Here is a 12,249-nt window from a genome sequence, read left to right as displayed (position 1 = left end):
TTTGAGCACCGGTATCCGCGCTGTTCGTGGCCGTTTCTGACAGTAGGGTTGGGGGGTTGCAGAACGGGCGTGTTTCAAGATTTTGCTAAGACCGCCATCCTTGCTCGTGCACTTGCGGCTTTGACAGGGTGGACTCTGCAATGTCGTCTGGAACTGGCCAATGTCTTGCGATCTCGAGCCATGTGTTGACTCACACAGGGGCAGCCCTGGTGTTTGACGAAGTTGTGGGGGCGATGAATTCAGGGGAAGTTCTCTTAAGCCTTGCGAATGCATGAAGCTACCAGTCTTGGCGATCAGGCAATCCAGGCAGTATAATTGGATGCCGTAGCTAAGTTCATCGCTTCTTTCTCTCCCACTGCCGTATTCGAATGTAATCAGCCACAAGTAGATCAACTTGCGAACAATCCCATAAGCTGCAGGGTTGTCAACGGTCTCGTTGACATGGTCCAGAGCTTCGAGAAGTACTTCTATACCTGCCGGTCCTTCCTCATGCACGTACTGTAGCTGCAAGTCTCAGGGGAGAAACGTCCGGTACACGAGGACATGGGAGCCGTCGGACACAGTCCAGCCTGCAGAGCCTGAATCTGGGTTAGCGATCGCCAATGCGGGCATGCATTCATAGCGTCGGGCGCGAATTGTCCGTCGAGCATGGGGTTCTCGTAGCCCGCAAGGCGGTGGTCAACAGGCTACTCATCACACCATACGGTGTGTCTCTCGGAATTGGGGCCATTGACTCGTGGCAAACCGCAAGAGCCACCTGTATCGCGGTGGTCACAACGCGATTGGCTTCGTAGTGCTGACACTGCGGTAGGTGCGTGCTAGATGTACCATGCGAAAATCCGAGAAATGAATAGTATGCTGGAACTCTTTCATGACAATCACACTTTGAGCGCGTGTGTGTACCTTCCTGACAATGCGGAAGTTCTGACTGTACCGTAAGTAGGTATTCTATCCAGAATATAGCCTGCGCATGGCAGGTGCGATAGAGGACAGCTACTTGCTTGCTTGACGGGGTCCTCCGTAAAGCCATGGGTATGAAAGTAATGGCAGCAACAGTGCCGAGTGCTGTGAACTGGCAAGGTCGTTTCGCGACGGCAAACATATCGTGATAAGAACCTCAATTTGGAAACGTCGCATGTGAAACGGCAGTGTCAACACCATGCATATTCGAGACATTTTGCCTAAATATGAATCGGGTCCCTCGTCGTTGTTCGTATGCTAGACTTGACAGAGAAACGCCTGCATGCTATGCCTAACGAACAGATCCGACTTTCAGCATAGTTTCATAAACGCTTCATCTCACCTCCCCACAACACTCTTGAAGCTCAGACCCTCCAAGAAACCCTGGAGATCTTCCTTCTGCACCTCCACCACACAATGGTCAAAACTGTCGATCTTGAGCCTAGCCTTCGTCTCCTCCACGACTTCCTGAAAGCAGAGTCCGAAGCGATTATGCCCGTATCCTCTAATCTTGGCCTGCTTGTCTTCCTCCGCGTCTTCATCGTCGCCGTCAGACGACTCATCACTCTCACTCTCCGTATCGTCGTCTTCCTCTTCGTAATCAGCATCGTCACCGAGTGCAGTGCGGCGGAGTTGTCGGCGCTTCTCCCGCTCTTGTTGCTTCTTCTTGCGCTTGTCTTCTTTCTCCGCACGGCGCTTCTCGCGCGCTTCAACCTTCTCTTTCTTGGCTTCTGTGTCGCTGACAGAGCCGATGCCTCCGCCTGTGCCGACTATCAGGTAGGTGCCGCGCAGCTCGTCCAGTGCTGCTATTACCAGTGGCGTGGATTCGCCTGCGCCTCTTTTTGAGCTTTCGTTGACTTCGATTGATTCACCTAGCCACAGAGCGAGTTTGACAAGTGCTCCAGGACTGTTGGCGAACAGCCCAAGATCTGGACCGTCTTTGACGACTCCGAGGCGGAAAGCTCGAAGATGCCGCAATTGCTTCTTTCCCATCAAGGACGAACCAGTCCGGTGAATTGATCTGAGCAGATGCTGCGCTGTAGGTATCGCTGCGATCAGCTGTGCTGAGTGATTCGGACCAAGAGCATCATACGCCGCGAAGAAGCGTGGGATCAAGACTTCTGAGCGGTCTGCCACGTCAATCGGTTTGTCGGTAGATTGTGTCGAGCCATTATACGTGCCCGAGGACGATTTGGCTGTTGCTCGAGCAGAGTCGCCCACATCTAGTATGGCACCAAGTATGACACCGACGTCGATGGCGCTGAGCTGTGCTTTCCAGCCCCAGGACCGAATGAATCCCCACCCCTCTTGGTCATACGTTGCGTGACCATTCCCAGTCGGTACAATATCGTCGAGGCCATACACGCCGGCATATTGTAACAGTCTCTCTCGAAGCATTTTCTTCAGTTCCATGTCCATGTGCGTATAGGTCTGCTTGCACTGCGTCAAGGACACGCCCATCTTGGCTAACAGCTTGTGCAGCCTCTTGACGCCATCGTCTCTCCACACATGTAGTCTCGACGCTAGATATGGTGAATGAAGCATACTGTCGTATAACGACCAGTGCCGCAGAAGCAGAAAGCGTGGGTCCGGCGACAAGCGAATCGAGTTGTCCGAAGGTGAAGTCGGACTTCCAGATCCCATGAACAACGAGCCATCTTCGAGCCTCGGAGGGTTCTGGCGACGGACTTCGTCGCGGAGAAGAGCATACGTCCGCGAAGATCTCGTCGCTTTCCACGATTTGTGATAGTCATTTGGCAGATGGTGTGCTTTTGGTCGCGACGTGCCCAGACCAGTAGATGTGTGGCCTGAAAGCTCTAGCGAAGTGACTCCGACGATGGCAAGCCAGAGCATATCGTTGTCTTCCCGACCGAGCTCAGAAGCAAGAGAGTAAGCCAGAGAACTGATCGGCTCCGAATAGGAGTTTCCTATTCCGTAGTACTTTTCGAGCACACTTTCATGAGACCGCCTGAGTGCCAGTAGCTTCTTCCGAAGCTGTCTTGCAGTCGGCTGCTTGGCCTGAGGTGGCGGCGAAGACGGCTGTGACGATGGAGGCGTCCTGTTCGGTGAAGCAATGGCGGATCCGGAATTGCTCCGTCGCCTTTGACGCGGTCTTTCGTCGTCCTCGTCACTTGATTCATCGTCATCTCGATCCGACCAGGATTTCCTTTTCTTCGAAGTGCTCGTGTGATCGTCTTCGATCTCGTCATGCTCATCGTCGTCCTCATCGTCCTCACCATCTTCGTCATCGTCGACCTCCGGCATGTCCACCAGCGCACAATACGCGTCCCTTTCAGCGTTGAGCTCGTCGACGATATCACCGTCATCAAATACGATGACACCGCCCTTTCCTGGCTTGTATGCTCGCTGTATGCAACCTTTATCTACTCCCGGAACCTTTCGCCTAATATTCGCGTCGGTCTCTTGCAGGGGCATGATGGGAGGCTGTCCGCCAAAGACGTTGTGGAGATTCCACGGTCTTCGTGCGTCCAACACCCAGACATCAACGCCTCCCATAGACTCCGTTGGATCGTCACTGTCTAGACCCAGCATGCTCGAGAGGTCAACTAGACCTCCCACGCCCAGACATATGACTACACCGCCACCGCCGCCTTCTGTGGTCTTCATAGGCCGGACGAGCGTCTCGCCGGCCCTTTTGACATCCTCATAGCCGGCGACTGGCTGGATTTTGTGCGGTATGTAGTCGCGCTTGAGGAGCGCAGCAAAGATGCGGCACGCGCATATCGCGTCTGGGTCGAGGGAGGAGAGGATAAGTACGGGTGAATCGTGTGGCTGGTAGGTCCGGACCAGTTGAGTGTATAGGTGCGAGATCAGTGATCTTGGGAGGTACATGCTGGTACGTTTGTCACTGTCTAGAGGTATAGGATGGATGCTTGGACGCGGGCATGGCTCAGGCAAAAGAAGCCAATGCCTGGTCAGTCTGCGTCGAAGTCAGCGTGCGGTACGTTTTGACTGCAACGAGTATTCGTCAACAACTCTCGGGTACGATGCAACTGATCTGATCTGCTGTGGAATGGTCGTGTTTGTGAGAGCAATGCGGTGGATCTCGCCGGTCGAGGCACGCGCCGCCAACATTGAAAAAGCGCGTCAACTCCACAAAATGACGTCCGGACGCCAAGTAGTATCTTCGATCCCGATCTAGTCTTCCGGCGCAGGGAAAGACCTCTCTTAACGCCGTGAGCGCCGGTACCTGCATGGCGCTAAATCGACAGTAACCTCTCACTGTCTACGAATGCATCGTTCCATCTCGCGAATGCAATGCAATGTGCTTAAGTCGGAGTATGGTGGATTAGCTCTACCTCAATGCGGTACAGGTATCAGCAAACACCGAGATGGACCGCCCAACTAACTACCTCTGGTCATCACTTTGAGAACAACTTTATTCTCACGACCTGCTTTTCCATCGCTCATGACGCGATCTAGTATAGACTGGGAAGCTGCTGACATGATCCGGCAGACCTTTAGCCTTGGAGTATTGTGCTTGTCGGATCGACGCATACCACAAATTATGCTCATCATACGACATATCGTGTTGCCTGATTCGACACGACGATTACCGAGCCTCAACTCTTCATCTACATGTCACAGGTGAGGTTTATTAGTTTACCATGATTCCGCCCCTTGCACGAAGTTCTCCTCGCCATCCCAATTTGCCGTTTATGTAGCACACCAGCATAAGCCCGGGTTTCCACGAAGGCCCAGTCGTTCAGGTTCACCCAGCTAACAAAAAGCGTAACCTTTACGTGTTCATCACCTAGAACAACCTCCAGCATCAGGACCCGGTCTCATTTGCTGGCCAACCTTACCATATTCCCAGCAGAACACTACCGAACGCGCAGACATGCCACCCCATTCCCTCTACACCTTAACACGCTTCTTCACCCAAACCTTCTGGCTCCCACCCGCCCCAACCACTCACCCCAATTCCGAAGTCCCGGCGTACATCCCAGCGGACCTCTCCTCCAAAACCTACCTCATCACAGGTGGCTATGCTGGACTAGGTCTAGCAGTTGTCTACCAGCTCTACTCCCACCACGCCACAGTCTGGATCGCCGGCCGCTCCGCCTCCAAAGCCGCCGACGCGATCGAGAAGCTGCAGAGGGAGCACCCCGACAGCAAAGGTCGATTGTGGTTCTTGGAGGTTGACTTCTCGGACCTAGCTAGCATCAAGCCCGCTGTGACAGAGTTCAAGCGGCGCAATGCCACACTTTCAGGTCAAGGCAGTGGGGAGGGAGGCGATCTTCACTGGCTGAATCTCAACCACGGCATCATGACCCCCGAACAGAGCGCGAAAGGCGCGCAGGGCCACGACATGACCCTCGCAACGAATATCTACGGCCCGTTCCTCTTCGCGAAGCTTTTGCGCCCTGTGCTGCGCGAGACCGCACGGCGGAGTAAGCCTGGGGAGGTGCGGGTCAGCTGGGCGGGGAGCGTGGCGACGTATTTGTCGGCGCCGGTTGGCGGGGTCGGGTGGGTTAATGTCGAGAGTGATGGGAAGGATAGGAGAAGGGACTTGGTGGGTCATGATCATGTTGGGGTGGCGTACATGACGTCTAAGGCTGCGAATTATTACTTGGCGTGTGAGTTTGGGAGGCGGTTTGGGGTGGAGGACGGGGTCTTGCATAATGTGAGTGGCTTCACGTGTGATTCTCTGCTTGCTTCTTGCATATGTTCATGGAGCGTCTCTCCTTTGAGATCCAGAAATCAACGTCGAGCCTCTATCACAGATTCTCCTGCAATAGAGTCCACAACTGATCGTGCCACTCTAGTCCTATAACCCAGGCAACCTCCGTACCTCCTTGCAACGCAATACTGCCAGCCATAACGGCCAGCTGGGTTACTGGCTCATCTGGAACATCATCTGCCGCCATGGTCCGTTGCACGGAGCTTACACGGAATTGTACGCAGGGTTCTCGCCAGAGCTCGAATTGGCAAATGATCAGGGCGCATGGATTGTGCCTTGGGGCCAGAAAGATGTGATGCGGCCGGACATCGCGGGTGAAGTGGAGAAAGGGGAGGACGGAGTGGGCGGGAAGTTGTGGGATTGGTGTGAAGATATCACGAGGGACTTTCAGTGATCAAATTGAGCTTTCGCTGGACTTGTTTGCTCATGAAGGTATGTAGTAGGCCGGTTCGTCGTCTTAGCTACCATTTGTTGCCATTGATGGTCTTTTCGGCCGGACGCTCCTTCAACCAACACCCTCCTAGCCGGTGACACGTGATACGCTGACCGCAAGTATCGCAGATGGTGAAGGGTACAGACTTGTTGCTAGCAGTAGTAGGTTTATCCTTTTGAGATCGTTAGCATTGGGTTCATCGACGTTAGCGTGGACATCGGCGAGCAAGACTTACTGACTGCGGTACTCGGAGTGAGGAGATCATGTTGAGGTTCGTGCATGGGGTTATGGATTCACTGTCTTCGGCAGGAGTGGTTGTGCGGCTTTCAACCTTGTCTTTTTGATTGCGAGCTTCTTTGGCGCATTGACGTTGCTCTTCGTCCAGTCTCAGCTGGAAAGCGATTGCCAAAGCCGCATCTTGTTGCTCTCGTTGCACGACATCGTCCATGCGGATTTGAGCAGATCGAGAGATGCCAATGTCCACAGGTGGGTGGACATTGCCCCAACGAGGCCTCGGCATTGCGTATGCGGATCTAAATGGATGAAGAGGAGCCAGTATGCAGAGATGGTCGTGCGCTGCGTTCTGTCGAAAAGTGTCACGAGTGTAAAGAAGCTGAGGTAGACTGATTGTCACCTGAAGTGCAGATCCTCGAAGTCTTGGCATCGAAAGTGACAGAATGAGAAGTGACGATGACTTTAAAGGCGATTTACCTGAGACTGACTGAAGGTATATATTTGTTTGTCGAATAATTTGCTTCCGAAGCCGACCACAGATTAACGAAATTCGAGTTCGCAGAAACCCTTCACTGACCCTGGAGTGTACTTTAACTAGGCGCGGAGTATGGTTCTCGGATCGAGTCGAGATGTGGTTGGCTTTTTGCTTTTTCAATGTCCATCTGTTAGCGGCTCGAATGCTGTGAATGAGATTCTGGTTTCTTCTCGTCGAACGCGCAGAGGACTCCCTGGCTGCTGTCGAAGCAGATTGAGCAAGACTTCGAATTGCTGCGGTGACAGGCGTGATCACAGCATGTAAATGTTATCTACCACAACACCACACCCTTCCTTACTCCGGTATCCTCAAAACAACTCTTCCGCCAATCTCGAAGTTCGCCAGACCTTTGACCACATCGTTGATCGCATCGAGCTCCCTAACCTCCACCTTCGCCCTGACTTTACCCTCCTTTGCCAGCTCCAACAGCTCCGACATCGACTCCCTCGTGCCACAACTACTTCCCACAACCCTCAGGCTCCTTACAATCATCTCGAACGGACTCACAGGCAAGTGAAAATTCGTCCTCGGTATTCCAACACATACTAAAGTCCCAAGTCTTCTCACAAGCTTGAACGCCAGCTCATACGCCGCTGTCGACCCGACACCGACGACAACAGCGTGAGCGCCGACTCCATCTGTTAGCTTTAAGACTTCCGCTTCAATGTCGTCTGTTTTGAAGTCGAGAAAGGCGTCAGCGCCGAACTCGTCCACGCAGAGCTTCCGCTTTGCTTTGCCGGAGTCGATCGCAATGACTTTGTAGCCTTTCGCTTTCGCGATCTGGACGCCGAGGTGCCCTAAACCGCCCCCTGCGCCGGGCAGCACCAGCCACTGTCCTGGTGAGAGATTGGCTTTGGAGATTGAGCTATACATTGAAAGTCCAGCACACAGTAGCGGAGCGAGTAGTTCGCTGCTCAGACCGTCGGCTGCGTTACCATCTTCATTTAAAGGCGGCAAAAGCGTAACATCCTTCGCCGGCGCAGCTTGATACTGCGCAAAACACCCTCTGACGTTCCGCCCGGAGTTGTTCTGGTTCGGACACGCCGTCTCATCGACAGCACAAGCAGCACAAGTCCCGCAGACGGACCACTGCCACTTGATCCCAACTCGATCTCCAACCTTCACATGCTGGCTGGCCGAAGAGCCCAGCTTGACAACAATACCAACGCCCTCGTGGCCAGCGATGTCGGTCTCCATGGGCGTCTCATTGTAGATGGAGTGCACGTCCGAGTGGCAGATTCCGGAATGGGTGAGCTTGACGAGGACTTGGTCTGGGTCAGGGGTCGGGATGGGAATGTCGTGGCGGATCTCGCACTGGGCGTTGGGGCCGGGGTTGGGGACCACTGCTGCTGTTTGCGTGCCGGTGTGGTTGGTTGTGGCCATGGCTGTGGCCTTGAGAAGCACAGTCAAGGGATTCGTTGGGTGTGTCTAGGTATGCTACTACCTCATCTAAGGAGTCGTGTTGACAAGCTACCTGTCCAGTAGGCGATCAGCCACAGACGCAAAGGGAGCAGCCTTGTGATAGAAGCAGGAGACTAGCAACGGCACTGCGGTGCAGACTCTCCAGGGCGTCCTCTGCAGGTAGTACTTGAGATTTTTATTCTGATATGTGTAGTCGTTGTCGTTGCAAATGAGGCAACTCTGTTGCCCTATCCAGGAGCTTCGGGCGAGCATGATGCTAATAGGGGTCTTGGTGGGGGTGTCATGCGGGGGATGTTCTCCAATCCTTCAAAATAAATTCATGCGCATCATCGTCATTCAAACAACAGTACAAAGTTCAGAATAGCAGTGTCTCCTCCCAGCATCAGATCACCACCGCCGCCATGTTCACCGGCCTAGTCGAAGCGATAGGCAGTGAGTTGTCCCACACACCGCTTCATCCTGCCTCAAATCCCCACCACCGCCTCCGCCCGGGCTGACACCGTCCCCCACAGCCGTGACAGCACTCAAGTCCCTCGACGACTCAGCCACTGGCGGTAATGGCACTTCACTCACGATATCCGGATGCGCCAGCATACTCGACGATGCCCACCTCGGCGACTCCATCTGCGTCAACGGCACCTGCCTCACCGTCACCGAGTTCGATTCCACCTCATTCAAAGTCGGCGTTGCCCCCGAAACCCTCCGGCGCACCAACCTAGGCCGCCTCACCCAAAACAGTCGGGTCAATCTAGAACGAGCGCTGTTGCCACACACCCGCATGGGCGGCCACATCGTCCAAGGGCACGTAGACACAGTCGCCACCATCCTCTCCAAAACACCGGATGGGAACGCTATTACTTTCCGCTTCCAGCCTAAACCAAATCCCGCGGACGGGAGTTCGGTGCTGCGGTATATAGTGGAGAAAGGCTTCATAGCGCTAGACGGAGCGAGTCTGACGGTGACGAGGGTGGATGATAGCGAAGGGTGGTTCGAGATCATGTTGATCAGCTACAGTCAGGAGAAGGTCGTAATGAGTAGGAAGGATGTTGGGGAGGAGGTTAACGTCGAGATTGATCTGGTGGGGAAGTTGGTTGAGAAGAGTGTGGGTGCGTATTTTGAGGGGAAGGAGGGAGGGTCGGCGATGTTGGAGAAGATCGTTGGGAGGATGGTTGAGGAGAGGTTAGGGAAGTCGTGAAGGGGTATAAGAGCATCATTGTGGCGAGAATGTCAAGAAACAAATCTGGACGCCCTTCATGGCGCGAGAGCTCGTCTGTGAATTGTGGAGGGCTTCAATGGACCAGTCAAGGGATATTGTACAGTAGGTGTTGAAGCATTGGAGTCACGATTCAACTTGATCATGCGACTTCACTGCTTCGAGTGACAGGCTTTATGGAATGAGCATATTTCTCGGTGATTCTGTTGATTCATTGGTCTTCAATCACCCACTATCAGCTACTGTCAATGTCGAATATCGCTATTCACTATCGGCTTCGAATACTAATTCATGAAGCGCTTGTGCTTCGGTTTCGACAACGTCTGCTCTCACTCGATCTCTCCCTTCTTGGTCCCAAGCCATGCGACAGCACGATCGACCGAATCCATACCGCCTCTGGCACTATCAAAGACGCCATTCATGTGTGTGCTCAGCTCTGTAAGTACCCTCATCATTTCATCGTCGTCGAAGTCTTGGTAATGTTTGTCGAACAGGGCTTTCATGTCGGCCTGGCTTTTGTTCTGATTTTCGTGTCAGCGCGGTCTGGTTGGTGCGAACGGCAGCAATTATCTGGAAGGAAATAACTTACCATGTCACGTCTAGCAGAAGCCAAACGATTCTTGACCTCAAGCAGCTCCATGACAACATTATTGCCGGGTACAGCACCAGCGACTGAACGACCATTGTCGCTGACCTTGCGACGCTTCGCGGAAGAGTTCGCAGCCTTGGACTTCTGGGCGGTACCATCCTCACCATCTGAGTCTAGATTGATCGGGTTCTGCTTGCTCCCAGCCTTCTTCTTGCCTCCGAGCGGCTTGACCGGGTGGAATTTCGGAATCTCATTGGAATCGCGTCTCTTGCGCTTCTTGTCCGGGGCTGTGTTGTCGCCAACGCCCGATGGCCGGTGGCGATCAGGATAGATTGGGTGATAAGGCTTGGGAGGTGGACGAATGGGTAGCTGCTGAGACTGTCTGCCTATGACTTTCCTCTTGACAGCCCAAATGAGATCGAATAGAGCAGGATGGTTGTTCGTATCGAGGCCGGCACGATAGGCAGCATTGCAGATCTCGGCCTCGATACCACGCACTTCGAGGGCTAGCCATGTCAGTAGACGAAGATACACAGGGGTCAGAAAGCTTACGGCCGCCTTGGAACATGCCAGTGACACCAGTCTGTCGATGTTCGTAAGGACACTGACCGCTGAAGCGGGTGCAGTATCCAGTTCTGGACCAATTGAGACATGTACCCATCTGGATCATGGGTGGGTTGAGCTTTCCGGTATCATAATGTGCATAGGGACATCGGATGGCACCTGTAGGAGTAATGTTAGGACAACCGGGACCCAAGGCCCAATAGCGGCATGTCCATTGCCTAGTCTGTGCTAAAGATGGTGCCATCCTAGGCTAAGATAGGACTTTGAGGTAGGACAAACTGGGTGAATGGGCCAATGCTAATACTGTAGGATGTTGGGTGTGAGTGGTAGAAGTGAGGCCGGGCAAGTCAAAGAAGGCAACGTGTGACTGCTCTTACGTCACACAGCAAATTGCTTTCGCTCCTTCCCAAGCAACCACAGGAGTTCCTACCCAGCTTGAATGTCTTACTCAGATACCTGTCGGATGTCCCTCATCTTTGCTTTGCTCAGAGGAAATCCGAACTTCTGTCTCTCGACAAGTGATAGCGTAGTCCTTCGACACATGCTTGGTACAGCGGTCATCTGTAGTGTCCTCGAACCAGCTTCGTCCATGGCCCTCAAAGACATCGCGAGCCATGTAGACCTATTCTTCTTGTTGAGCTGTGAATCAGTATATCATTGAGCTTGGGCCCCTTCCGCGGCTACGTAGGCTGTAACGCGAGTCTCCCTCACCAATAGCCATCCAAAGTCTTCGATACCAGACCCATAAGCCATTGACATGCCATCGCACTGCCGTCAGTCACGTGGACTTAGCATCGACGAACCACGCTCGATATCAGAATTCGATGTAATTCGACGGCACAAAGCTCATACCGCGTGCGCAGCAGACTAATGGTCACTTGATGGTCAGCGCATGCAGTCGGTCTCTGTCAGATGCGCACGATTGTCATCAGACCCTAGTGATGGCGTAGTACCAAAATCGAGAGCACGTTGCTCAGTAGCCTCCTTCGTCAATGTCAGCAAATGGGCATCTCATCTCTTGGAAGCCCCGAACTCGGTTTCCGCTGCTCGTCAACTGGCACTCCGCAACTTCAGTTTGACTTCATCACGACCTCGTCACTGCCTGATCGTTTCCTCACTCCTCACTTGCTTGCTCCTCACTTCTCTCCAGCAACCACTCTTAATATATTGCATCTCCAGATTTTGCTTCGTAACCTACCCCGAAAAGAAGGGTATGGTGCTTCAAGAACTAAAGTACTTGCAAGTACATTGGGGTCGCTCCCTAATTTAAAACGAAAAATTTCTGAGAGTAAGCGCTCGGGGACTTCACGCAGTAAGTCGTGGGCTCCCCAACATTATTGCTTTTTGTAAGTTGCTAACAACGTCTGGAGGTCGAACCCAGTTGGAACTGCCTACATGTCTGCTCTGAACGCGCGGTCTGAACCCTGTGTTGGTTTTCGTGGCTTCCTGGCCGGAAGGTGCGAGGTTGCCTTGTTGCCAACGCCCGTGGTGTCCGGACTGGTCGTCAAGTGAAGTGACTGTGTCTTCTTTATTGCGTCAGCTCGAACTTCAGAACGGTCAAAATCAAGTCCACGGGGCCTACGCTCACTGCAGC

General features: G+C 53.4%; 6 protein-coding genes across 6 annotated transcripts; 2 read left to right on the top strand and 4 right to left on the bottom strand.

The window, feature by feature from the left end:
- Nucleotides 1-1,299: 1,299 nt before the first annotated feature.
- AB675_11095 (uncharacterized protein) lies at nucleotides 1,300-3,813 on the bottom strand (the record flags this gene model as incomplete). Its single annotated transcript, XM_018139912.1, has 1 exon — nucleotides 1,300-3,813. The coding sequence occupies one exon, from the start codon at nucleotides 3,811-3,813 to the stop codon at nucleotides 1,300-1,302; it is 2,514 nt and encodes an 837-aa protein (XP_017995779.1).
- A 1,009-nt stretch (nucleotides 3,814-4,822) lies between these two features.
- AB675_11094 (putative oxido) lies at nucleotides 4,823-6,059 on the top strand (the record flags this gene model as incomplete). Its single annotated transcript, XM_018139911.1, has 2 exons — nucleotides 4,823-5,608; nucleotides 5,751-6,059. 2 exons carry the CDS (start codon nucleotides 4,823-4,825, stop codon nucleotides 6,057-6,059), a joined length of 1,095 nt encoding a protein of 364 aa, XP_017995762.1.
- A 67-nt stretch (nucleotides 6,060-6,126) lies between these two features.
- AB675_11093 (uncharacterized protein) lies at nucleotides 6,127-6,618 on the bottom strand (the record flags this gene model as incomplete). The annotated part of the gene is made up of 2 exons (XM_018139910.1): nucleotides 6,127-6,270; nucleotides 6,334-6,618. 2 exons carry the CDS (start codon nucleotides 6,616-6,618, stop codon nucleotides 6,127-6,129), a joined length of 429 nt encoding a protein of 142 aa, XP_017995837.1.
- A 543-nt stretch (nucleotides 6,619-7,161) lies between these two features.
- AB675_11092 (Alcohol dehydrogenase) lies at nucleotides 7,162-8,250 on the bottom strand (the record flags this gene model as incomplete). Its single annotated transcript, XM_018139909.1, has 1 exon — nucleotides 7,162-8,250. The coding sequence occupies one exon, from the start codon at nucleotides 8,248-8,250 to the stop codon at nucleotides 7,162-7,164; it is 1,089 nt and encodes a 362-aa protein (XP_017995742.1).
- A 440-nt stretch (nucleotides 8,251-8,690) lies between these two features.
- Nucleotides 8,691-9,484, top strand: AB675_11091 (Riboflavin synthase; the record flags this gene model as incomplete). The annotated part of the gene is made up of 2 exons (XM_018139908.1): nucleotides 8,691-8,721; nucleotides 8,802-9,484. The coding sequence occupies 2 exons, from the start codon at nucleotides 8,691-8,693 to the stop codon at nucleotides 9,482-9,484; spliced, it is 714 nt and encodes a 237-aa protein (XP_017995833.1).
- A 347-nt stretch (nucleotides 9,485-9,831) lies between these two features.
- Nucleotides 9,832-10,761, bottom strand: AB675_11090 (uncharacterized protein; the record flags this gene model as incomplete). The annotated part of the gene is made up of 3 exons (XM_018139907.1): nucleotides 9,832-10,023; nucleotides 10,092-10,597; nucleotides 10,644-10,761. 3 exons carry the CDS (start codon nucleotides 10,759-10,761, stop codon nucleotides 9,832-9,834), a joined length of 816 nt encoding a protein of 271 aa, XP_017995815.1.
- Nucleotides 10,762-12,249: the final 1,488 nt, after the last annotated feature.

This window comes from Cyphellophora attinorum, assembly GCF_001299255.1.
Source record: "Cyphellophora attinorum strain CBS 131958 chromosome Unknown Contig36, whole genome shotgun sequence".
NCBI lineage: Eukaryota > Fungi > Ascomycota > Eurotiomycetes > Chaetothyriales > Cyphellophoraceae > Cyphellophora > Cyphellophora attinorum.
This window is presented reverse-complemented; position numbering and strand designations above follow the sequence as displayed.